This window comes from Zonotrichia albicollis, chromosome 6 (genome assembly GCF_047830755.1).
Source record: "Zonotrichia albicollis isolate bZonAlb1 chromosome 6, bZonAlb1.hap1, whole genome shotgun sequence".
Lineage (NCBI taxonomy): Eukaryota > Metazoa > Chordata > Aves > Passeriformes > Passerellidae > Zonotrichia > Zonotrichia albicollis.
The window spans coordinates 62,849,595-62,875,219 of NC_133824.1; the positions used below are offsets into that span (position 1 = coordinate 62,849,595).

Genomic DNA, 25,625 nt, shown 5'->3' on the forward strand with positions numbered 1-25,625 from the left:
GTTGCATCCCACAGCAGCAGATAACCATTGTTTACATTTTGCTCCTGAGGCCTCTCAGCTTCTCAGGAGAAAAAATCCTAAGGAAAGGATTTTCCATAAAATAAATCTGTGACACTGGGAAGTGTGAGACTGATCCCTTAGAGCCTTCCCAAGAGGTCCCATCCCATGTAATCCAGGAGGAAACTCCCAGCATCCCATCAGTCCCACTCAAAACAGGATTAAAACAAAGATATTCCTTTTCATCCTTGATCACAGTGGGTTCTCCTGGAAGGGGAACTGGTTCCTGCATGGATTTGGGGCTGGGAAGCAAAGGAGGATTGGGTGGTGCTGGGTTCCCTGGCCCATGACCATTCCAGAGAAATTCCATGCCTGTGGAAACTTTATCTCCTGCTGATGAAATCCCCTCTGTGCTCAGTGTGGGGTGGCTGCAGTCAGGAGCTCCTGGAAGAATTTAATTGTTTCCCCCTGAGTGACAGAGAATGGAGAGGCTCCAATGGGATTTCCTTTTATTCAGGGAAATAAACTCCCTTTCATTGCCTTATTCCAAACAATTCCCAAGCTTCATTTCCATACTGCAACAGGGGCAACTCCAGCAGCACGAGTGATGTGGGTTGATAATCTCATTTACCTTCACAAGAGTTCCCTTTTTTCCTGATTTTCCTGCTGATAATGCAAAAGACACTCGTTATTTTTGGAATTCAGCCATGCTGGAGTTATCCTTGTCCACTGCTTGTTTGTCCAACAGCCAGTCTTTGGGAAGGAACACATTTTCCATGTGATCTCTTGATGATTTCCAGGATGGAAAATTCAAAATTGCGGCCACCCAATGGATTGAGCAGCCTTGTTTGTCACTGGTTAATTAAATGTGACCCATTTCTTTCCCATTCTCCCCAGGGATTCCCTGTTCCCATGCCAGGGAATGTTGGCACAGCAGGGCACGAGATTATTTTGATTATTTGACACCACAGGGCCGAGTTTTGCGGCCAGAGCTGGGGGAGAACACACAGAACCAACAACAGGAACATCCACACCCTGCTGAGGAACAGCAGCACCGCGGACAGGAGCCAAATCCTGAACAATTCCATCCTTCCTTGGCAGGGTTTGGAATAAGATGGGCTCCAAGGTCCCATCCAAGCCAAACTGGGATTCTGGGGTTCCATAACCCAGCTCCAGGCAGGAGGTGCTGGGAGTGAAAGGGACTCTGAGGACATTGAGGCCTTTCAGGAGTTATAAAAATGATGGAGAGGGAATCTTCCATGGGCATGGACTGGTAGGAAAAGGGGGAATGGTTTAAAGCAAAAGAGAGTGAGTTAGATGGGATATTGGGATATTGGAATTCCTGGCTGGGAGGGTGGGGAGGAGCTGGGATGGAATTCCCAGAGGATCCCTGGCAGTTCCCAAGAGCAGGTTGGACACTGGGGCTTGGAGCAGCCTGGGACAGTGGGAGGTGTCCCTGCCCATGGGAGGGGCTTGAATAAATGATAATTCGAGTTCCCTTCTATCCCAAACCATTCCATGATTCCATGGAACACGAATGTCCCTTGTGGTCACCCCACGCCCAGCCCCACAGGAACTCCTGGATCTGCTGCTGGTTTGCAGCTCTGGAATCAGCACAAAACCACATTTCCATGGGGAAATTCCTGCCGTGCCCACCCTGAGCTGCCCCGGCCCAGCCTGAGGCCGTTCCCTCTGCTCCTGTCCCTGTTCCCTGGGAGCAGAGCCCACTTCTAAAAAGGAGGAACTGGGAATTTTTATATGGACAGCCAGCACCAGGAGAAGGGAGTTGTCAGAGCCACAAGGTCCCCTCTGCCCCTCCCATGGATGGAATTCCAGGCTCTTTCCAGCCCCAGCCATTCCATGATTTTCCTGGGCACTCCCAGCGGTTGGGCTCGGGGTTCCCTTTCTCAGCCATTCCTGAAAATCCTGAATCCTGAATTCCTGCATGCACAGCAATAACCCCAAAAACAAATTCAGCCGCTGAACATCCCACAGACCTTGACATCATTGACAGCCCTGACATTATCCTGGGATGTTTTGATCTGGGAAAAAAGGGAAACCCCACAGGGAGAGGCAGCCTAAGGCACAGCCTAACATTAAGCTTGGCCTTACACGTGTGTATATCCCACCAGCAGCACAAATTGTTTCATCCATATAAATATCAGGAGGATTCCTCTTGATTCCAAGCAATCCTGGGGAGCAGAGCTGGGCTGAAAGGAGGTTTGATGTAATTTTTAATAATTCTGAGATTTGAACTGCACAGGTGTGGCTAACAGGTCTGTCACACTCTGTTATTTATCCCAAAACTCCATCCCTCTGAGGCTTGGCTCTAAAAATGGTTCCAATTTCCAGGACACACTCCAGCTCATCAGGAGAGTGGGAAAAGCACAAGGCAGATGCTGCTGGAAGCTTTGGAAGAGCTGGGGCCAATTAAAATGGGCCTTTGGTGGTGATTTGAAATCCCAGCATCTGCCCCAAAAAAGGAAAATCTCTCTGGGATGGACTGAAATCCAAGGGCTGGGAATAAAGCTGGGAAGAGCCTGTGCTGGCCTAAAGGAGAGGGTTTGGTCTCTTGATTTGATCCTCTGCTGGTTTGAAAGGGAAAAATCTGGGAGAAAAGGAAAAATTCCATTAAACATTTCAGATCATGGAATTGTGGGATGGTTTGGGGTGGGAGGGATCTTAAAACTCTTCTTATCCCACCCTCTGGGACACCTTTCACTGTCCCAGGTTGCTCCAAGCCCTTTCAGGACATCTCCAGGAAAGGGGAATTCACAATTTCCCACTTCCAGTGTTTCCCCACCTCATTCTGGGATGATTTGTTAATTATCAATAATGTTCCCACTCCAAACGCACCCCAAATCCATCAGAATTATGAGACCAAGTGAAATTATTGAGTTTTCCCTTTGTTTTTATTGGAAGTTGGAAAAAGGAGGGGATACAGCACCACAGAGCTCACCCACACCACGGAATTACTCAGGATTTTAATGGTGCTTAATGGTCTCCTTCAGTCAAATCTCAATTATTTGTGGACTTGCTCCCAACAGGGAGAGAGAAAATAATTTGCTCCTGATTGGTGCTGGGTAAAATGGAAAAGCTGTCCAAGAGCTCCTGGAAGAAATGGCTGCTGGAATGTGGGAAGCATTAAAACCCCGGAATTTTTGTTATTTGAGTAAGGCTAATTCAGATTGATTCGATTTATCTGTGATTAAGTTTAAAGTTGGTTTTGTTTAGCTGCAACTTGTTCCCTCCTGTAGCAATTTGTGGGCTGATCCAATCCCAGCATCCCATGGGGAGATGCTCCGCCCAGGGGAGGAGCCAAGCATTCCTCCCTGGATCCAATCTGAGCCTGGCCCAGCACAGCAGCCTCTGCCCCCTGCATTGCCAGAGGAGCAGCTTTCTGCTGCCCTGCATGGCCAGAGGGAGCCCAGGCCCATCTGCAGCAGCCCTGGAGCTGCAGAGGAAAACTCCCCCCTTGTGCAGGATCCGTGCTGCAGCAGAGCCACAGCTGGCACTGCAGGAGGGCTGAGCCCCCCTGGATGGGGCTGGGACACCCCCTGACACACAGGGGACAGGGCATGGTCTGGCTCTGGCAGGGGTTTGTTTTCTTTCTTTATAGTATTGCATTTGTATTTTTAATTTTCCCTAATAAAGATCTGTTATTCCTATTCTGCAGGAGGGCTGAGCCCCCATGGATGGGGCTGGGACACCCCCTGGCACACAGGGGGCAGGGCATGGTCTGGTTCTGGCAGGGCTTTGTTTTCTTTCTTTGTACTATTGCATTTGTATTTTTAATTTTCCCAATAAAGGGCTGTTATTCCTATTCTGCAGGAGGGCTGAGCCCCCATGGATGGGGCTGGGACAGGGCATGGTCTGGCTCTGTCACTGCTGCTTTGCATTACATTCATATTTTTATATTGTCTCCTAATTTTTAATTTTTTTTCCTAATAATGAACTGTTATTCCCCCTCCCATATCTTTGCCTGAGAGCCCCTTAATTTCAAAATTATAACAATTTGAAGGGGGGAGTTTCACATTTTCCATTTCAGGGGAGGCTCCTGCCTTCCTTAGCACACACCTGGCTTTTCAAACCAAGACAACAACCAGCCCTGATATTCTGATGGACCAAACCATTCCATCTGTGGTCACCCACTGGACAATCCTTGGAATGTGAGGGATGGCTAAACTGAAGCAGTTAATAGCAAATCCCAGTGCCGGCTAAAAATATTTTCATTTTTCCCTTTTATAAACTAAGAACATCCTGGTGCTTGCAGAAATGGGTCACATTTAATTAACCGGTGACAAACGAGGCTGCTCAATCCATTGGGTGGCCACAATTTTGAATTTTCCATCCTGGAAATCATCAAGAGATCACATGGAAAATGTGTTCCTTCCCAAAGTTTGGCTGTTGGACAAACAAGCAGTGGACAAGGATAACTCCAGCATGGCTGACATTCCAAAAATAACGAGTGTCTTGTGCATTATCAGCAGGAAAATCAGGAAAAAAGGGAATTCTATTGAGGGTAAATGAGATTATCAACCCACATCACTGGTGCTGCTGAAGCTGCCCCTGTTGCAATATGGAAATGAAGCTTGGGAATTGTTTAGAATATGGCAATGAAAGGGAGTTTATTTCCCTGAATAAAAGGAAATCCCATTGGAGCCTCTCCATTCTTCCTTGTGCATGGAGGGTGGCAAAAAATTCCAGGATTTCGTTAAAATCAACTTTTATCGTGAGTTTGGAGAGCTCTGCCTGTGACCAAGACCCGCAGTGAGCCCCTGGCTGCATCTCTGCAAGGCGTGGATGGATCCCAAATCTCCTGATTCCCTCCAAGGGATTCCCAGTGCAGATCCACAATTTGGGAATCCTCACCTGCTGCTCTCCCAGCTCTTTTCCCCATGGATCCCATCCCAGGTCTGGTGGCCCTCTGGACACACTTTGCCAGCCCTGGCTGAGTGAGAGGACAAATCTCATGGGTTTGGGAGCAGGGACAAATCCAGGGATTTGTTTTGGGGTTAAAAATGCTGGATGAGCCTTGTGAGAATTCCCAGTGAAGTGCAGCCAGGGGGGTTTGCAGGCTCTGAATTTCCCATTCTCTGGGAAATGTTTTCCCACAAGTTCTGGAGATGCTGGAGCCCAACCAAAACCCCCAATCCTGCCCCTGGGACCAGCTGAATTTCACAATTCCCAGTTAAATCATTCCAGCAGGGAGCAAGTCCATATTTAACATCCCAGAAAGTGATTTGGGACATGAAGGAAAATCAGCTCTGACTCAGTGAGTTCTTTTAATTCTTCCTTTCTCCTCCCTGCCCAGAGAGATTCCTGGATTTGGGATCACAGCTGAACATCCTCGAGCAAATCTCAGCAGTAGCTGCAATATTTAAACTTTTAAGAACAAATACTTTTTAAAAAAAAACACCTCAGGTGGAAATAATTTGGGCTCTAAGCCCAAAGAGATTTGTGCACCTGCTTAAACTCAGACTGGGAATTATTTTCCCCAACTCCAAGTGATTTTTTTTTGGTGAGGTTTCCTCCTTTGCAGTGCCAGAGGCTGAATTTCCAAGGAATGCTCTCAGTGGTGTGCTAACAGCCTGCTAACAGCATCCCTCCCCAGGGCTGTTTCATCCAGGTGATGATTCCAGCCTCCAGGATCCAAGAACATCTGGCTGTGGTGGGAGGATCTTGGAATTAACCATGGGAAGGTTGGAAACCTTGGAGAGAAAGGCCCAGCCCTTGAGCTTGTTCTTGATGTTCAACATACACAGAGCAGCCAAAAGGGAACCTGGCACTTTTCCCACCATTTCCACCTGAGGAATTCCAGCTTTTCATCCCAAACCTGCCCTGGATGGGGCTTTACTGGTGAGGAAAACACTCACAGAGGTCAAAAAAGTTCTGGAGTGTGGCCACGTTTGTGCTGTGGAGTGGTTGGGTGGAGGAGCAAGAAAGGAAAACGGAGGGAAAATCCTTGGGAAAGGAGCAGAGCTCTGGGTTGGGATGGGCACAGCCCAGATGTGGGCCAGATGTTGCTTGGAGGCACAGAGAAAGAGGGGAAAAGGGGAAAAAGGAGGGGCTGAAGGTAGAAAAAAGCCAAAATGCAGCTGGAGGTTGAAGGTGTTGAGCTGAAGGTCGAAGGTGATGAGATGGAGGTTGAAGGTGATGAGATGGAGGTTGAAGGTGATGAGATGGAGGTCGAAGGTGATGAGATGGAGGTTGAAGGTGATGAGCTGAAGGTTGAAGGTGATGAGATGGAGGTTGAAGGTGATGAGATGGAGGTCGAAGGTGATGAGATGGAGGTTGAAGGTGTTGAGCTGGAGGTTGAAGGTGATGAGCTGAAGGTTGAAGGTGATGAGATGGAGGTCGAAGGTGATGAGATGGAGGTTGAAGGTGATGAGATGGAGGTTGAAGGTGTTGAGCTGAAGGTTGAAGGTGATGAGATGGAGGTTGAAGGTGATGAGATGGAGGTTGAAGGTGTTGAGCTGAAGGTCGAAGGTGATGAGATGGAGGTTGAAGGTGATGAGCTGAAGGTCGAAGGTGATGAGATGGAGGTTGAAGGTGATGAGATGGAGGTTGAAGGTGATGAGCTGAAGGTCACGCTGGGAGTGCAGCCTCTGGGGATGTCCCCAATTCTCCTGGGAACTGAAAACCAGAGAAAAAGGAGCATCAGATGGACTCAGAGAAGCCACCTGAGAGTCCCTTCAGACAGGAGACCAAGCAGCGAAGGGGACGGGAGCAGCCAGAGGCAGGGAGAGTGTCTGGAATGGCACAGAAGTGTCCCTTGATGGGGACGTGGGATTTGAGCACAACCACGGGGCCACCTCAGTGCCACCCTCAGCACCCTCTGGGCACTGCTGGGTGCCAGCCTGAGCTCTGGGGGCGCGGGAAAGGCACAGAGAAGGACTGCACCCATCACTTCTCCCATTTCCCACATCCTCATCCGACTGGGAATGAACGGCCCCAGCTGGGAGGGAATTCAGCTCCCTGCTGGAATTCCAGTGATGGATTGGATGGCCCAAGCCCTCAGCGTGCTGGATCATCTCATGGAAGTGATGGAAAGGCTCAGCCCCTGTCAGGAGAGCTCTGGAAGCGTCCCAGCCTTGTTAGCAGTGTCCTGTGGTGTCACACAAACCCCGACAGTGCAATTGTCCCTTCCAGAGCACTGTCACTGGCCTGGAGCACAAATCCTTTTGGGGCAGGCAGAGGGAGCTGATCGGTGTCCAAGGTGCCCACGGGTTTGGGGCAATCCTTGGAGAAATCAAGCAAAAAGGGAAGAGGACAGGGGCAGCCTTTTCCACAGAAATCCTTGGCTTGTTCTGAGGAATTGGAGAGAAGAGACTTTGGCCAGCACAGATCCCATGGGATCCAAAACGTGGGGACACCAGGGAGGCTGGGAAGGGGCTGGGAGCCATTCAGGGCTCTCAGGTATTTGAGATTCCTACAGGGAGAATAACCCGATAAAAACCCAGCGGCCTCAGCTGGATCAGACACAGAGAGCAGCTGGTTTGTCACCTGCCTGTGCCCTCTGTCACTCCAGGATGGTGACCTGGGACACAACCTGGACCAAGCACTGGGGTTTATTGGGGTTTTATTGGGGTTTTACCCGTGGGGCTGGGGAAGCAGCGGGGTCTGAGCCCGGGCGTGCCCCAGAAGAGGGCAGAGAGGGAGCGGGGTGGCATGGGGGGACAGCGGGGGACAGCGGGCTCGGAGCCGGGCAGCGCAGCCCGGGACGGACCCTCGGGCCGGGAGCGCAGCGCGGGCTCAGGGCGCCCCTCACCGTCCGCACCGCACCGCGCGGCACCGCGCATCCCGGGACAGAGCGGGGCCGAACCGCGCATCCCGGACAGAGCGGGGCCGAACCGCGCATCCCGGGACAGAGCGGGATCGCCCGTGCATCCCGGGACAGACGGGACAGAGCGGGACCGGGACAGAGCAGGACATCCCACGCATCCCGAGACAGAGCAGGACTGCCCAGACATCCCGAGACAGAGCGGGATCCGATACAGAGCGGGGACCACCCGGGACAGAGCAGAACCGGGGACAGAGAGCGGCATCCCGCCCATCCCGGGACAAAGCGGGACTCGGGACAGAGCGGGACCGTTCCACGCATCCCTGCTCCGTGCGAGCCGCCCCGCTCCGCGCATCCCGGCTCACAGCACCCCGTGCATCCGGGAGGGAGCGGGCCAGGCCCCCACGCACGGGCTCCGTGCGGGTCCCAGCGCTCCGCGCATCCCGGAGCGGCGCGGTCAGCCCGCGCATCCCGCCCGGGCAGCGCCCGCGGCCATGCGCGCCCGGAGGCGGCGGCGGAGCCGCGGGGCCACGGGGGGCGGCGGCGGCGGCGGAGGAGGAGGAGGAGGCGGAGGAAGGCGCTCAGCAGCAGCAGCGGCAGCAGCCACGCAGCTTTGACGTCGCCGGGCTGCGGCTGCCGGCCCCGCACGTATAGCACAACGTGACGGCCCCGCCGCCGCCACTCGCGCCCGCTCCCCCGCGCCCGCTCGGCAGCGCACCCGCACGCAGCGCGGCCGCGGGAGCCCCGCGCCGCCCCCGCCATGGGCCCGGCCGCCGCCCCGCAGCCGCGCTGAGAGGAGGGGGAGCCGCTCCCGGAGCGCCGCAGCCGCAGCCGGAGCCTGCCCGCGGCCCCGCGCCCGCCCCCGCCCGCGCCGCCCCCGCCGCCCCCCGCGCTCCGCGCTCCGCTCCGCTCCCTCCGCGGGCAGCCCCGCGCACCATGCGGGGGCCGCGGCGCCGCGGTGGCCTCTGATGGCCGCGGGGCGCAGGCGGCTGCGGCGGCCCCGCGCGGCGCTCGGCGGCCCCGGGAGGCGGCGGCGGCGGCGGCCGGAGCTCTGAGGGCGCCGCGGCCCGGAGCGGGTGCGGGGGCTGCCGCTGCCGGGGGCTCGCTCTGAGCGGGGCTCGCCCCGCGCCGCCCGCTGCGCAGCGGGAGGAGGAGGAGGAGGAGGAGGAGGCGGAGGCGGAGGAGGAAGGAGGAGGAGGAGGAGGACCGGCGCGGTGCCCGCCGCCTGCCCCCGCCGCCCTGCCTGCGCGGGCGTGCGCGGCTCGGCCGCAGCGGAGCGCGGGGCTCCGGCGGGCGCTGCGCTGCCCCCCCCCGCCCCGCCGGGCTGGATATGTGGATGCTCACGTGAAGATGGATGTAGCGATCGGGCTGCTGGGGCTGCTGACGGTTCTGCTGGAGGGCAGCTCCGGCCAAGGGGTGTACGGTGAGTGCGGGGCGCCGCGTGACCTTGTCGCGACTGTCGCCGGGGCGGAAGGGCGGGGGGGGGGATGGGGGGGTGGGGGCGAGCGGCGTGGCCCCGCTGCGCGCCGCGGGAGCCGGCGGAGGCAGAGCGGAGGCAGCGCCGTTGCCATGAGACGCTGACATTTCACGGCGATAACCGGGCCGGGGGGCGGGCGGGGGGGCGATTCGGGGGGGTCCGCAGCCGGTCCCGGGCCGCGCTGGCCGCCGCTGGGCGCCGCCTCCGCGGGGCTCCCTCCGCGCCCGCGGAGCGCCCGCGGCCGCCGCACTTGTTACCGGTGGCGCTGCCGCCCGCGGCCGCGGAGCCAGGGGCGGGGGCGAAGGCGCCGCAAACTTCCCGGGGCTCCTCCGGGGGCGCGCGGACCCCGCGGGCGGGCGGCTCCGCTGCCCCGGCCCCGCTGCCCCCCGCCCGTGACTTGCACATCACCGGCGGCTCCGCTCCCGCTCCGCGCTGGGGCCGCGCTCTTGTTGCTTCCCCCTCGCCCCCGCGCCCCCGAGGTGGCCCCGGTTCGGCGCTGCCCGGAGCCCGGAGGGGCGGGGGAACCGGGCGCTCCGCCGGGGCTGAGGCCGGGATGCTGCCCCGTGCCCCGGTGCCGGCACTGCCGCGGCCGCGGGGCTGCCTCCGTGCCGGTGATGCTCCGGTTCTGTCGATGCCCTGGCCGCGGTGTGGCCGGTCCCGGTGATGCCCGGGCCGTGGTAATGCTTCGGTGCCAGCGATGCTCCGGTTCCGGTGATGTCCCAGCTCCAGTGATGCCCCGATTGCGGCGATGCCCGGGTTGTGGCGATGCCCCGGTTGTGCCGATGCTCCGTTCTCGGTGATGTCCCACCCCCAGCGATGCCTCGGTTCTGGGGCTGCCCCATTCCCGGCGCTGCCCCATTCCCGGTGCTGCCCTGGCTGTGGCGATGCCCCCTTCCCGATGCTGCCCGCTTGCCGATGATGCCCCGTTCCCGGCGATGTCCTGTACCCGGTGCTGCCCCGCTCCCGATGCTCCCCCATTCCCGGTGCTCCCCCTCTCCCGATGCTCCCCATTCCCGGTGCTGCCTCTCTCCCGGTTCTCCCCATTCCTGGTGCTCCCGGTTCTCCCCATTCCCGGTGCTCCCGGTTCCCGGAGCTGCCCGGCCGGGCGGGGGGGTTATGTAAGCGGCTCGGCGCCGTGCGGTGCCGCCGGCAGCTCCGGCACCCGGGGCTGAGGAAGGCGATTCACGAATCTCCCAGCAAATGCTTGGTGTGACATTGCCTCCTCCGAGCCCGTCCGCTCCCACACTTCCACATTCGCTTCCCACCTGGAACGGAGCCTCACTTAGAGACTCAGAGACTCACTCTCCTTTTTTTTTTTTTTCCTCTTTAATTTTGGAAAATCTGGACGTGCCCGCGGATGTCAGAGGGGCTGGGCGGGCGGAGGAGGCTCGGCTGGTGCGGAGCTGGCAGCGGCTCCTGCCTCCCCCGGCACACAGGCACATATTGTTGGATGCTCGGGAAGAGCAGCGAACAGGAGAGGGCTTGTTCAGGAAGAGCGAGGTGGGGGCTGGAGGGAGGAGATGCGGACTCAGCTCCGGGCTCTGGGCTTTGGAGTAAAGACTTTGGTGCTGCTGCTTTTCTCCGCCTGATTTAGGCTGAGAGCTGCGAGCGCTGTGAACTCAGCCGTGCTTTGTGCGGTGCCCCGGGAATTTTGGGTGCCTTCATCGGCTCGGGAATGTGGACAAAAAATAAAAAATATTCCAAGCCCGGGGTGTGCCTGCAGCCCCCGGTGCAGCAGCAGGGCCATTTTGGGGAAAGGAGGATGGGAAGCCTGGAGCCTGCAGATTATCCAAAGTGAGCCCCAGCCTGCGAAAGGATCTCGCTGCTTTGGAAAAATCGGTTTGTGGGATTTTAACAAGTTTTTTGGCCTTTTTTTTTTTTTTTTTTAAGATTTCCAGAGCCTGGCAGCTCTGCTCGCGAGCGTGGTGCTGCCGGGGAGGTGTCTTGCCATGTTAACACTTGTTCCTGGTTCCTGCGCTCCTCCGGGAGCGGGCACAGCTCCAGAGCCTCTCCGTGAGGAAGGTGGCGAGGGGAAGGAAGGAAGGAGCAGCCTGGAATCCATCCCTGCTGCTCCCTGTTGATATTCCCAGCCCTGCAGGTGGCTCAGACCCGTCCCTCAGGCTCCTCCCTGGCTCATCCCACCTGTCCTTGGCACGGCACGGCCCTGCCAGGCTGTTTTCCAGCCCTGGATGCTCCCGGAGGTGCGGGAAGGTGCTGGCACAGAGCCTGGCACGGCACCGCCCGTGCCCATCCGGGGAGCAGCTCCGGCGCCTTGAAATGCAAAATAAATGCTCCGTTTGTGGATTGTGAGCTCGTTAAAACTCCGGGTTAACGCGCCGGGCTGGGCAGCACCTCCGCAACTTCCCTCTGTTCTGTTGGAATGCTACAGCTGGGATGGAAAACTGGGATTCTAAAGAGAAACTGGGAGAACCGGGAGCAGGGCAGGCCCTGGCATGTTCTGCTTCCTCAGGGGATGGGGAAAAGCAGAGCAGCTGAAATCCTTGGGAATTCGTGCAGTTCCTCAGCTCTCCCTGATTTCCTGGCCAGAGATGGAGAACAACTCGAGATCTGTGCACGTTTCCTCCCCTTTCAGCGGTGCATGACTTGCACTGCTAACAGAGCAGGAAATGTAGGGATTCAGGACATGGTGGCTCTCCTTTCACCCAACTCCCGATTTCCAGAGGGAAAAAACAGCTCAGCAAAGAGGCCAAGGTGGGCACGGAGAGTTTTTGACAGATCAGAGGAATTTTGGGAGAGTGGAGAAGGGATTTTTGCGTTTGTTCCTGAGCCGCCTCAGCTGGAGGGGCTCGCCAGGGACTTGGGGTCTGATTTTGTGCCCTGTGGAGTGAGGAAGAGCCCAGAGAAATCCTGGACAGGAGCCTGGAGAGCCCGAGCTCTTCCAGCACCTCTGGGATGGGGGCTAGAAAAATCCTGGGAATGGGGGGACCTGGCTGGAGTGAGGCTCTGCTGGGGTGCCAGTCCTGCTCCAGGGGCAAGGCCAACACCTCCTGACCCTGGGAAGCTGATTCCAGGTGGTGCCAGGAATCTGGGAGCAGCTGTGGGATCCCCTGGGTGGGATTGGTGTCACAGCCCCCTCTGAGATCCTGGCTCACTGGGCTGGGATTCATCCTCCCCTCACCAAGATTTTAGGAATTTTTCCACGATTTCAGCTGGAACTCAGCAGGGCAGACCCTCAGGATGTTTCCTGGGAGCACCAGGTGTGACAGAGGAGGGGTGTGAGGGTGGCAGTGCCCCCTCTGTGCCAGCTCCTGCAGGGAACAGGGCTCAGCATCCCATCTGCAGCCGTGGAAAACCTCAGGATGGCTCGGAATTCCTCCTGGAATCACTCATGGAGTGAGGAATATCAGAGCCTTCCTGAGCTCTGCACCAAATCTGGGCGTGCAGAATTTTGGGAGAAGCATCCACAGCCTTGGGAAAAACGAGGCTTCCAGGAGTTTTCCCATTGGGAAAAATGAGATTGCCAGGAGTTTTCCCATTGGGAACAATGAGACTTCCAGGTGTTTTCCCATTGCTGGTTCAAAATGCCTGCAATTGAAGGTATTTAAGGTGTTAAATTCCAGGGAACTTGTCCTGGTTGATCTAAGCACCAAATGTCATCCAACGGCCTCAGCCCTCATTGCAGCTGCAGGTTTTCCAAAGAAAATTGGAATTGGGCATCCCAAAGCTTGGAGCTGCCCCTTTTTTCCAGGATCCAGCTGGAGTGGGGCTGCTGGAGCAGCTTGGAGCCCAGGGGAGGTTGGAGTATGGGTGGAGGATGTCAGGAAAGATCTGGGAAAAATCTGGGAAAGATCTGGGAAAAATCTGGGGAAAAATGATCAGGGAAAGATCTGAGAAAAATCAGGGAAAAATCTGGGAATGTTCTGGGAAAGATCTTCCACTCCTGCCTCTTTGTGATGCTGGGATAATTCCCTGAGCTCCGATCCCGGAGGGATTTAAGGAGTGCTGCCTTTGGAGCTGGGAGTGGCCTCTGACCTGGCCTTTCCCAACATTTTTACGGATCCAGCGAGTGGATTGGAGGGATGAGGGGAGGGATGGGAAAACAAAATCACTGTGAGGGTGTTTGGCTCATTAGAAATGCTGGCTTCTTGTTGGGAAACCTCTGGATCAGAGGGGAGAAAACCTCTGGATCAGTCAGGGAAACCTCTGGATCAGAGAGGAGGGAAAAACATCTGGATTGGCAGGGAGGGAAACCTCTGGATCAGTCAGGGAAAAACCTCTGGATCAGCGGGCAGGGAAACCTCTGGCTCAGCGTTCCCAGCTGGAGGAAATCCCATGGATTGTACTTCCAGGGGGGATATTTCCCTGGGGGATATTTCCGTGGTGCTGCCGGCCTGGCTGGGTGAATGCCGGCCTTGTCCGGGGCGCTTTAACCCCGCACAATTCCCGACTTTGTGCCAGGGAAGCGTCCCTGGGAACAGGGCAGGGATTATGCGCTGCCGCAGGGGCAGCTGCGCTCCTCCCGCTCCTCCCGCCTGCTCCGGGATCCCTGCGGACCCTCGGGAATTTTAACTCTTCCCTGAACCCTGGACAAGGATCTCCTTCTCCTTCTCCTTCTCCTTCTCCTTCTCCTTCTCCTTCTCCTTCTCCTTCTCCTTCTCCTTCTCCTTCTCCTTCTCCTTCTCCTTCTCCTTCTCCTTCTCCTTCTCCTTCTCCTTCTCCTTCTCCTCCTTCTTCCTCTTCTTGTTGTTGTTGTTCTTCTTCCTCTCCTTCCCCTTCTTCCTCTTCTTTTTCTCCTCCTTCTCCTTCTCCTTCTCCTTCTCCTTCTCCTTCTCCTTCTCCTTCTCCTTCTCCTTCTCCTTCTCCTTCTCCTTCTCCTCCTTCTTCCTCTTCTTGTTGTTGTTGTTCTTCTTCCTCTCCTTCCCCTTCTTCCTCTTCTTTTTCTCCTCCTTCTCCTTCTCCTTCTCCTTCTCCTTCTCCTTCTCCTTCTCCTTCTCCTTCTCCTTCTCCTTCTCCTTCTCCTTCTCCTTCTCCTTCTCCTTCTCCTTCTTTCTCCTTCTCCTTCTCCTCCTCCTCCTCCTCCTCCTCCTCCTCCTCCTCCTCCTCCTCCTCCTCCTCCTCCTCCTCCTCCTCCTCCTCCTTCTCCTTCTCCTTCTCCTTCTCCTTCTCCTCCTTCTCCTTCTTCCTCTTCTTGTTGTTGTTCTTCTTCTTCCTCTCCTTCCCCTTCTTCCTCTCCTTCTCCTTCTCCTTCTCCTTCTCCTTCTCCTCCTCCTCCTCCTTCTCCTCCTCCTCCTCACGGGGATTTTGGGATGAGCTTCAGCTCCCAGAGAAGGGAAGAATCCCTGGAGAGCCAAGGGATTGGGATCTGCTCCCATGGATGAGGTTGTGGTCCGGGTAAGGAATTGGGAATTCTGGAATTCCAGGAGGGGGAACTCTGTGGGTTCAGGTGTTGGTTGTGGTGATTTGGGGTTCGGGGTGCAAATGTTGAGCTTTCAATCCAATTTAAACTCGGTAAATGGGTGGGGTTTAAGCTGAGCCTAAACTTCCCTGAGGTTTGGTGATCCTGGGATGTGTGGAGAGCTCCAAGGATCCTCCTGGAATGCCCAGAGCTGCATCCCAGCTCCGCCTCCCATGAAACCACCTTTGATTCCATGGGAGGGGAATTTGGAGGGAATCTGGCAAGGAAAATTCTTAAACCACCGAAAATTAAAATTTCTGGGGCTCAGAAGAGAAAAATCCAGTTAAATTCTGAGCTGTGTGAGGAAGAGGAAGGAAATGGAAATGATTCAAGTTCAGTTCTCTCTTCCACATTCCTCAAAAATTATTTGGGATTCCTACAAGTGGAGGGCTGATTGATCCCTGTCAGTCCATATATGGATTATATAGGATTATTATATGGATTATATCCAGGAGTATTCTTGTAGGGAATGGGGTCTCCTGCATTAAATCCCCTTCTTCCAGTGGGAAAATCCCTTTGGGATGGGATAATCCCACTCTGCCAAACCTGGGTGGGCTCAGGGACAAAATTGTTTATTTCCCATATTTTTAATAGCTGCGAAGGAAATTTTTTTTTTTAATGAAAAGGGATTTTGTGAACCTGGTCACATGTTGGGTGTTTGTCTTCCACATTCCTCAAAATTATTTGGGATTTCCACCAGGGAAGGGCTGATTGATCCCTGTCAGTCCATATATGGATTATATAGGATTATTATTCGGATTATATTGTCCATATATGGGTTATATCCAGGAGTATTCCTGTAGGGAATGGGGTCTCCTGCATTAAATCCCCTTCTGCCTGTAGGAAAATCCCTTTGGGATGGGATAATCCCACTCTCCCTAACCTGGATGGGCTAAGGGACAAAATTGTTTATTTCCCATATTTTTTATAGTTGGGAAGGAATTCTTTTTTGGAGAAAGGGGATTTTGGGATCCATCACATGCTGGATGTTTGGGATGCTGCTGCTCCATCACCCTTCCCTCGATTCCTGACAAATCCCACCCCATCAGCTCCTTGATCATTTTCTTCCCCTCTTTCCAGTTCTGAGCCCTGTCTGGATCCAGAGGAATTTTTTCCTGCCTTTTCCAGAAATAATCTCCTCTCCCAAAATAGCTGGGAATGGAGGGCACTGGCTTGGCTCTTCCCAGACAGATTCTGAATTTTTGGGCTCTTTTGGGATGAGGAATTTTCCCCAAGGTGTGGGATCAGGTTGTCCATGAGATTCCTCCTTCCATGGAATATTGAAGGAGGAATTTGAAATTGAAATTCCTCACGGGAATTTTTTGTTGGATCTCAGGGAAAGGTTCTTGCCCCAGAGGGTGCTGGGCTCTGGATATAGGGAATGTCACATTCCTGAGGCTCCCAGGATTCCAGGAATATTTGGAAAATATTTAGAAAATATTTGGAAAATACCCCTTGGTTTGGGTTGGAAAGAACCTTAAATCCCATCCCATTCCCACAACCAGGGAAGCTTCTCTGTATCCCAGGCTGCTCCAAGCTCCAGGAACACTAATTGGATCTCGTTAGTTTAATTAAACTCTTTTTGCCTCATAGCAAAGCTTAGCTTTACCTCAGGCACCAAAACCCCCAGAATTCTCCTGCTGGGATCCCAATCCTGAAAAAAAAAAGAACATTTTTTGCCCACAGCTACTCCGTGCTCCAAAAAAAAAAAAAAATCCCTTAAAATTCTGGGTTTTTAAGGAGTGCAGTGTCAATAGCCTGGAACCAAACTCCCACCTGGGGAAATCCAATGGGATTTCTCCTCTGGGTTTTCCCTCCTCCCCCAAGAGCCCTTTGCTGGATGTGCTGAGGGAAGGCAGATCCTGAATATTTTTTTTAGGGTTTGTGGGAGATTGTAGGAATGACACAATACCGACCCAGGGTAAACCCCACCCCATAAATCTGGAAACAACTTCTAAATTCATCATTTCAGTCCCATTTTCTGCTGGCACAAACCACTCATGGAATATCCCAAGGTGCAAAGAATCCACGAGGGTCAAATCCAACTCCTGGCAATCCTAATATTGTAGGAATGAAGGCAGGTTTTAAATGAGGGTGTTTAAGGAATAAATGGGATCCTTCCTTTTTTTTTTTTTTTGTTTGCTGGGAAAGCTGTGAAATTCTTGACTCCTGGGTGGGATTTTCCAGCTGCTTTTTTGGGAGAAATGGAGGTTCCATGTGCTCTGCCTGAGCTGTTTGGGGATTTTTGGATGGGAAAACTGGGACAGGATGGGATGAACTGGTGAGCCCTGGATAACCAGTGACCTTCTCCTTATCCAGACTCTGCAGTTGGAGGTTTGGTCAGGAAAAATCAGGGGTGTGGGAGAATCCAGGTCTGGATAAGGCCTGGAGTGCCAGGAGCCAGGGAATGGCTCCCAGTGCCAGAGGGCAGGGATGGATGGGAGATTGGGAATTGGGAATTCCTGGCTGGGCTGGAATTGCCAGAGCAGCTGTGGCTGCCCCTGGATCCCTGGCAGTGCCCAAGGCCAGGCTGGACACTGGGACAGTGGGAATGCTGGAGTTGGAATGGGATGTTGTGGATTTTCCTGCAGGAAGTTTGGTTGCTGCTCCCAAACTTTGCAGAACACCTCCGACATTCCCAAAGGCTCCAATCCCCAGAATTGCTCAGATCCTGATGTTAAGAAGTTTCTATTTGGAGTTCATTTGGGATCAGCTCCTGGGAGTTTGTGTCCAGCTGGGATTTGGGCTCTGCTCCAGGGAACAGGGACAGGAGCAGAGGGAACGGCCTCAGGCTGGGCCGGGGCAGCTCAGGGTGGGCACAGCAGGAATTTCCCCACGGAAAGGGGGCTCAGGCCTTGGCACTGCCCAGGGAGGGTTGCAGTGCCCATCCCTGGAGGGATTTTTAAAATATCCATGTGGATGTGGCTTTGGCAGTGCTGAGAATGGTTGGATTTGATCTTGGAGGACTTTTCCCACCTCAAGTGATTCCAAGTGGGAACAAAATCCTGGGTGGAAGCACAATCCCCTCAGAGATTTCTCTCCATTAAGATTTAGAGTTTTCAGCCCCTCCCTGAGAGAGGGAATTGCATTTTCCCTCTATAGAAAATTCCTTCTTTAATTAACTCATCCTTGTGAGGTTATTCCACATCCAAATGTTCCTAAAATCCCTCACAAACTGCACAAACCCAGAATTTTTATGGACCAGCTGGAATCAAGGGTTTTTATGCATGGACCTGGATTTCCTGGATTCTCCAGAGGTGCCTGATCTTGGATGTTCACAGCCAGGGAAATTCAGGATTCCAGGAGCATTAAAACCCTCAAATTGTGGGAAGAGAAGGATGATTTCTGAATTTAACAGGAGGTTGTTAAATGGGAATATTTCTATTGGGAATGGAATGGGAGAAATGGAGACTCCCAAGGAATAAACACCTTTGGCAAGGAGTGGAAATTGAATTTTCCTTTTTGTCCACACTTGGATCCAGCTTTCCTTGGCCTCCAAAGCCTTTAGGGTGGGTTTGTGCATCACCTGGCCCAGTGGGATCTCAGCTCCTGGCACAGATTCAAGGATTTCTGGCCATGGAAATAATAATAATCATCATAATTAGCATGTCCTGAGGAAGCTGCCATGCTTGGATTGAGTTTAAGGGGAGAAAAAAAAAAATCCCAACAAAAGCAGAGAGAGATTATTAATTACTGTAAGAAGCATTAAAGGATCATTTGGATTTCATGGAAAATTCAGGAGATCTGATCCCAGGAGCTCTTTTTAGTGGGAATTCCAGCGGCTTTGAGCTGCCCAACTCCAGGGGCATTTCCAGCAGGTGCTGAGAAATAATTCCAACTTTTATTTCAAGGAAAAATGCAGAGAAATTGGGAATTTAAAGAAAACATGGCAAGGTTTGTCAGCTTGGTGCCTCTTTAAATGGGGAGGGGAAAATGAGGATTATGGAGGAATGAAGTGGGAATCAGACGATGGTGCTGCCTAAATTTTCCTTGGAATTCTCCTCAGTGCATCCAAGAAATCCAAATAAATCCTCCCAAATTTGAGCAGAGGGAGAGGTGGGGATTTTGGGCAGAGTCTGGGAATCTGATTTGGGTCCTGGGTGGTTGACGCTGAGGATATTCCCTAATTATCTTATGGAAAAATGGAATTTTTTTACAATCTCAGAATTCTGAAAAGGTTTGAATTAAAAGACAGCTCAAGGCTCATCCTTGTCTTGCAGAGGGACATTTCAAGTATCCCAGGTTGCTCCAATCCTATCCAACATTTATTTTCCAGGGAAAAATCTGGGTTTTTCTCAGGTTTTTTCCATGATGTTGGAGTTTGACATAATCTGTTGCCTGTGGAAAAACCTTCCTGAATTTTCCCTCCTCTGGGCACCTCTGTGGGGTTTTGGGAGCAACTGGAAGAGTGTGGGGCTTTAGAGAGCCAAAAAATGTCCAAAACTGGGGCGAGGATCAGGAAAATATCCCAGGGGCATCCGCACTTAATCCAGGAGGAATTCCAGGGGCTCTAAAAGGATGAAAGGGAAAAAAAAATCTAAAACAAAGCTGGCAGAGCTGTTGTGGTGCAGATTTTTGGGATCTCTTCCCTGATCCCTGCAAACAAAAATAGATCTGGGACACCTCAGGAAATAATTCCCCTTGGGATTTGCTTTTGGGGTTTCATTTTAGGCTCAGTCTGGAATTTCCTCTCATCTCCTGCATCTCCGAGCAGGGTTTTGCTCCCCTCTGAGGGTTTTAGGGATATTTCTGAGGAATTTTGCTCTGCGGGCTGGCCTGGATTTAAATTTGGGTCCCATCCACAACCAAAGCGTCCCCCAGACCCCTAATCCCTGCAGGAGGCAGCTCTGCCTCAGCAAAAATGATGGGAAAATTAATCCATTGTTATTTTTTAGGAAAAATAATTCCTCTTGGAATCAATCCACGTGACAATTAATGGGGACATTGTAGGAGCCTAAATGAGGGATGGGGGACTCCAGGGGCTCTCCAAATGCAGTTTATTGTATCCAAGATGTTCCAGCAGTCCAGGGCCGTGGGTGACAGAGCTGTGCCCACAGCTGTCAGCTCCAGCTGCAGGCAGCCCTGGAGTCCCCCATCCCTCATTCAGGCCCTGGCTAATGGTGCCCCACGTTGGGCGCCACTGTAAGAGCCTGAATGAGGGATGTGGGGCTCCAGGGGCTCTCCAAATGCAGTTTATTGTACCCAAGGTGTCACAGCAGCCCAGGGCCGTGGGTGACAGAGCTGTGCCCACAGCTGTCAGCTCCAGCTGCAGGCAGCCCTGGACACCCTGAGTTTAGGTTCCAGTGCATTACAGACTTTTCTGTGCTGAGCATCTTCATACAGCAGAACCAATCTGTACCTTAACTGTTACCTATAGCCCATCATAACTGCTGTAATCACCATATTCATGTCACTGCTCTCCAGTCACTGACAGTCAGTGCATTGCAGTTTCAGCTAGAAGTTGTTTTTCAGTTTTCTTGCAGTGGAAAATTCTGAGGCCTTTTTCTACTTGCCACATTTGCTGCCTTGTTTGCCTGTGCTGTCTTTGTGCTTGGTAAAAACATCTTCTTGTTTGGGGTGGGTTCATCCTTTGCTCTAAGCCATAAAACCCCTTCTAACTAACACACCCTTTGCCTCCTTGGTTATCCAGTGGGACTGGCTCAGCAATTCTTTTCTTCTATATCAAAACTTGCTTCCATCTCTGTTCCTTCTTCAGACTCTACATTCAAAAATCTTTCTGCTATGCACACACATCTGTGAGACTTTCTTGTCAAACTTTCATCCTTCCCAACAGACATTAAACAGCCACTGCCAGAAGTTCTACTTTCCCACCTAGCAGCTCTTCCAAAAATCCCAGTCCAGCAGGAGCTCTGATGCCATTTTCCAGCCTCCTGCTTCCCTGCTTTTCACTCCTTCCCATAAATTCGAGTGGGGCAGTTCCTTCTCTCCCAGCACATGGAAAAACCAGAAATGTTTGGATGTGGGGGGGGATGATTTTTATGTCCAGCCTGGCCTTGGGCACTGCCAGGGATCCAGGGGCAGCCACAGCTGCTCTGGCAATTCCAGCCCAGCCAGGAATTCCCAATTCCCAATCTCCCACCCATCCCTGCCCTCTGGCACTGGGAGCCATTCCCTGGCTCCTGTCCCTCCATCCCTTGTCCCCAGTCCCTCTCCAGCTCTCCTGGAGCCCCTTCCGGCCCTGCCAGGGGCTCTGAGCTCTCCCTGGATTCTCCTCTTCTCCAGGGGAACATTCCCAGCTCTGTGACCTCCTCTGGAGTTGTTCCAGCAGCTTAAAAAAATCCTCTCTACCCACCAAAAAATCCTTATTTATTTTTTATAAATAGTAAAAAAAATATAATAGAGTTTATCCATTAAAAATACATCATTCCCATATCCAAGGGTGTCAGACCAAAATAAACAGGAGAAGGTTTATCCAACAATTTTTCCCCCTCCTTTGGATCATAAGGGCTGAGTTCAGCTCTGGTTTTATTTTATTTTATTTAATTTATCCTGAATAATTCATTTCTGTGGAAACAGCTCTTGGATAAAACCACATCTGAGAAAAGGGGGAAAAAGCTTGGAGAAATGTGAGGTTTCCCCTATTAAAATGTTGTTGTCATCTCAATATTGTCATTTGGGGTTTTGTATATTTAATGAACTGATTAAAGCAAAGAACAACAAGATAAATATTTTGGGTTGGCTAAAAACACCCCAAATGTTGATATTTCAACAAAATCCAAAACCCAGCAGTGAAAACAAAATCACTTTGCTTCATCTTGGCTTAATTCATTTTTTTCCCCTCTCATTTTGGCGAGTGAACAACAATAAAAAAAAAATAAATCAGTGTTTGCCCAGAACTGGGTCACAAAGAGATTAAATGAAATTATTTCTGGGCCATCCAGTGGCAGCAGGAAGAGCAGGAAGTCCTCCTCCTGCAAACTCCAATTGTTTAATTCCTTTCATGTTGATCTGGGATTGGGGGCGTGGGGAGAGGAAGGGGAGATTTTTAGGAATTTGTGGAAAGGTGGGAACTGCCCAGGGAGGGTTGCAGTGCCCATCCCTGCAGGTGGCACTGAGAGCTCTGGGCTGGGCACAGGGTGGGCATTGGGCACAGCTGGGACTCTGATCTTGGAGCTCTTTTCCAACCTCAGGGATTCCGTGAGGTTTAGATTGGATATTTGGGAAAATTTCTTCCCTAAAAGGGTTCCCCAGCCCTGGCACAGGTACAGGGTGGAGTCCCCAACCCTGGAGGGATTGAAATCCATGTGGATGTGGCACCTGGGGACACGGGGCAGTGGTGGCCTTGGCAGGGCTGGGGAATGGTTGGATGAACTTTGAGGTCTTTTCCAACCTTCACGAATCCATGAATATCTGTCCTCTGGTTTGGAGTGCCCATCCCTGGAGGTGTCCCAGGAATTCCTGGAGGTGGCACGGAGAGCTCAAGGTGGGCATTGGGCAGAGCTGGGACTCTGTGATCCTGTCAGGATTTTCCAACCCCAGGGATTTTGGGATTACAAGCTCAGGCTGGATGGGGTGTGTGGCTGTGGGGTGGAAGGAGCAATCCCGGAGCTGCTGGAATTCAGCGCCTGGAGCTGGAGTAATGTGGTGGTGCTTCCTCTGTGTCCAGAATGTCCCTCTGTACAATCATGGAATGGCTGGGAATGGGAAAGAGACTTGGAAAGGTCATCCAGGGACCAAGCAGGGACTGCTCCCACTGTCCCAGGTGGATCCAAGTGTTCTCCAGCCTGGCCTTGGGCACTGCCAGGGATCCAGGAACTGCTGTGGCGATTCCAGCCCAGCCAGGAATTCCCAATTCCCAATCTCCCACCCATCCCTGCCCTCTGGCACTGGGAGCCATTCCCTGGCTCCTGTCCCTCCATCCCTTGTCCCCAGTCCCTCTCCAGCTCTCCTGGAGCCCCTTCAGGCCCTGCCAGGGGCTCTGAGCTCTCCCTGGAGCCTTCTCCTCTCCAGGGGAACATTCCCAGCTCTCCCAGCCGGGCTCCAGAGCAGCTCCATGTAGAGGGGGCAGAATTCCCCCTTTCCCTTTTCCCACACTGCGGGATCAGCCCAGGGAATAGGGAATTTCAGTCTGAGGCAATTCCAGCACCTCCACTCCTTCTCCTCACCCCTGAGCCGATTTCCAGCTCATCCCAATTTTAGGGAATGATCTGCTTTGGCGCTTCCAGCCCTTCCCAATGCAACCTGGGGGAAAACATGGGTTTTTCCATGCAGGGAGTGAAGGTTTGGCCCCATCCCAGCCTTGCCCCACCATGGATCTGCTCCAAGCTTTCCCTGCTGCTCCCAGATAATTTGGAACACAAATGGAGCTGTGGGGAAGGGTTGGGAGCTTTTTTTGGGATGTCAGCTTCCATGTGGAGGATTTATAAACAGCCTGTTTTCCTTAAGGAAGAATCATCCTCCCTTTCCTGGGATATTTATGGGTTTATTTTGCATCCAATGGCTCAGGCTGATTTGTGGCCAGAGGAAAATCCAATCAAATCCCAACTTTTGTGGAGGAAGGAATGGCTCTGTGTCTCTTTGGAATGCTGCATTCCCTTTTTTGTTTTTTTTTCAAAGGAGCCCTTGTACAGCAGAACCAATCCCAGGTATCTCAGGGATGAGCCCAGGAATGTTTGGAGTATCTCACATCCTGACTGGAATGCTGAATCCAGCATTAATCCTCATCTTTCCTTAGGAATGTTCTCTTGTGTCCATGCTGGGAGAAGAGCAGGGATTATGGATCAGGATCATGCTTAAAAAAGTAGGGAAAAAATCCCTTTTTTTGTGCCTGTGTCAGATCTGTGTCTCCTTGGAATGCTGCATTCCCATTTTTTTTCCTATTAAATGGGCACTGCTGGGCTCTTGTACAGCAGAACCAATCCTATTTATTTTAGGGATGAGCTTGGAAGTGTTTGGAGGATCTCAGATCCTGACTGGAATGCTGCATCCAGCATTAATCCTCATCTTTCCTTAGGAATGTGCTCTTGTGTCCATGCTGGGAGATCAGCAATTATTCCATGGATTCTGGGGGTTGCTGGGAATTGGGAATATGTGTTGGATCAGGAGTGTGTGGTTGTTATTCCAAATTACTTTCTGCAGGGATTATGGATCAGTGTAACATTAAAAATTGGGAAAGAATTCCCTTTTTCCATGCCTTTGTCATTCCCCTTTGCACCCAAGGATTTCCATGCCTGGGGAAAATGGACAGAAAACAATTCCTCTCCTTTCATTGGAGCTGGGAATGTGGGTCTGTGCTGCAGGGAATGTCTCCTGTGAATATTCAATTTCCCTAAACCCATGAATTCTCCTGGATTTCTGTTCCTGGGAATATTTAATTTCATTTTCCCCATCAAATTTGGGCTTTCTCCCTCAGCCCCAGCCACACTCTCACCCAAGAGCTTTCTTAGGAGCTGTTTTGCATGGATTTGTCCATCCAAACATTTTTGGAGGAAAACCAGGAGGTGCAACCAGAACCTTTCCCCGCAAATTCCCCATGTTTTTCATTCCCAAATTTCCAAACACAAAACCTGACCCAAGCCATGAGATGTTCCAGGAGAGGGAGCTGAGAAAATGAGGTTGAACCCCAAGTGACCGCCCAACCTCTTCTCATCCCTCCAAATCCAGGCTGGAATGGCTCTAATCCACAGTTTTAATGGAATTTTCCCCTGGAGACCCCACTAAGAGCCACTTTTCCCTCTCCTGATTGCCACCAGCAGGGCTGGAGGTGCTGATGTTGCAGAAATGCTTCATTAACCACTGAAAGTTTAATTGCTCCTTAAGTGCCGGCTGCATTCCCAGAATTCCCTGCAGCCTGGATGATCCATGTGTTGTTCCCACCAAAATGCACTGGGGGCACTTGGAGTCATTTGGCCCAAATTCCAGACTGGCCCATTTGGTGCTGCATTCCCAAAATTCTGCTGGAGCTCTGAGTTCCCATATCCAAATTCCAGAGTGGCCCATTTGGTGCAGAATTCCCAATTTTTCTTGCTGCAGCTCTGAGTTCCCTGGCAGCCAAATTGTTCCTCCTTGGCAGAGGGATGAGAGACCTGGGAGTTTTAAAAGTGCAAATTTGGATTGTTGGAATATTCCAGGGAACCAAGTCATGGGGAGATGATTAAGGAATTCTGGGAATTCAAACTGGGATTGGAGATTTTAGCTCTGGGATGAGGGTGTGCTCTGAGTGTGTGGGGCTGCTCCATCTGAAATCCCAATTTTTCTTGGCTAAAGCAGCTGGGAATGGAGCCCAGATTGATTTATTCCAGTGGCAAAAGGAGTTCATGATCCTGGTTTTTATTTTTTGTTGTGGATTTAATTTGGTGGAGTGATAATCAATCCTGATTCCAAGGATTTGTGCCCTTGGAGGTGACCTGGTGTGAGTGAGCAAATAATCCTGGGAATGTCAATGAAGCCAGCTTTGTTCCTGAGGTGGTGCAGTGTTCCCTAAGACCTGGATATCATGGAAAAATGGAATAAACTTCAGGATTTGAAGAGGTTTCTCACAGGGAGCCAGGTTGGGAGAGCTGGAAATGTTCTCCTGGAAAGGAGAAGGCTCCAGGGAGAGCTCAGAGCCCCTGGCAGGGCCTGAAGGGGCTCCAGGAGAGCTGGAGAGGGACTGGGGACAAGGGATGGAGGGACAGGAGCCAGGGAATGGCTCCCAGTGCCAGAGGGCAGGGATGGGTGGGAGATTGGGAATTGGGAATTCCTGGCTGGGCTGGAATTGCCAGAGCAGCTGTGGCTGCCCCTGGATCCCTGGCAGTGCCCAAGGCCAGGCTGGGCATTGGGGCACCCTGGGACAATGGAAGATCCCTGCTCATGGAAAAGGGCGGGAATGGGATGAAATTTAAAATCCCTTCCATTCCATGTTTGTGATTATTTCCTTTTTTTCCCCATTTTTATTCCTTTCTTCTCTAAGGCTGTGGTGTCACAGCGATGAAATTCCCACAGGAATTTTT

At 52.5% G+C, this 25,625-nt stretch overlaps 2 protein-coding genes across 3 annotated transcripts in view; one reads left to right on the plus strand and one right to left on the minus strand.

Moving 5' to 3' along the window:
- Window positions 1-739: 739 nt before the first annotated feature.
- Window positions 740-25,625, minus strand: part of LOC141729302 (uncharacterized) — a 143,268-nt gene continuing 118,382 nt past the window's right edge. Inside the window, exon 3 of the mRNA XM_074542214.1 lies at window positions 740-9,203. Coding sequence (XP_074398315.1) covers window positions 7,580-9,203 — 1,624 coding nt within the window. The 3' untranslated portion in view covers window positions 740-7,579. The remainder of the gene's footprint in view (window positions 9,204-25,625) is intronic.
- Window positions 9,069-25,625, plus strand: part of MDGA2 (MAM domain containing glycosylphosphatidylinositol anchor 2) — a 220,308-nt gene continuing 203,751 nt past the window's right edge. For both annotated transcript variants that reach the window (XM_074544152.1, XM_074544153.1), the window contains exon 1: window positions 9,069-9,203. In XM_074544152.1, coding sequence (XP_074400253.1) covers window positions 9,131-9,203 — 73 coding nt within the window. In that variant the 5' untranslated portion in view covers window positions 9,069-9,130. The remainder of the gene's footprint in view (window positions 9,204-25,625) is intronic.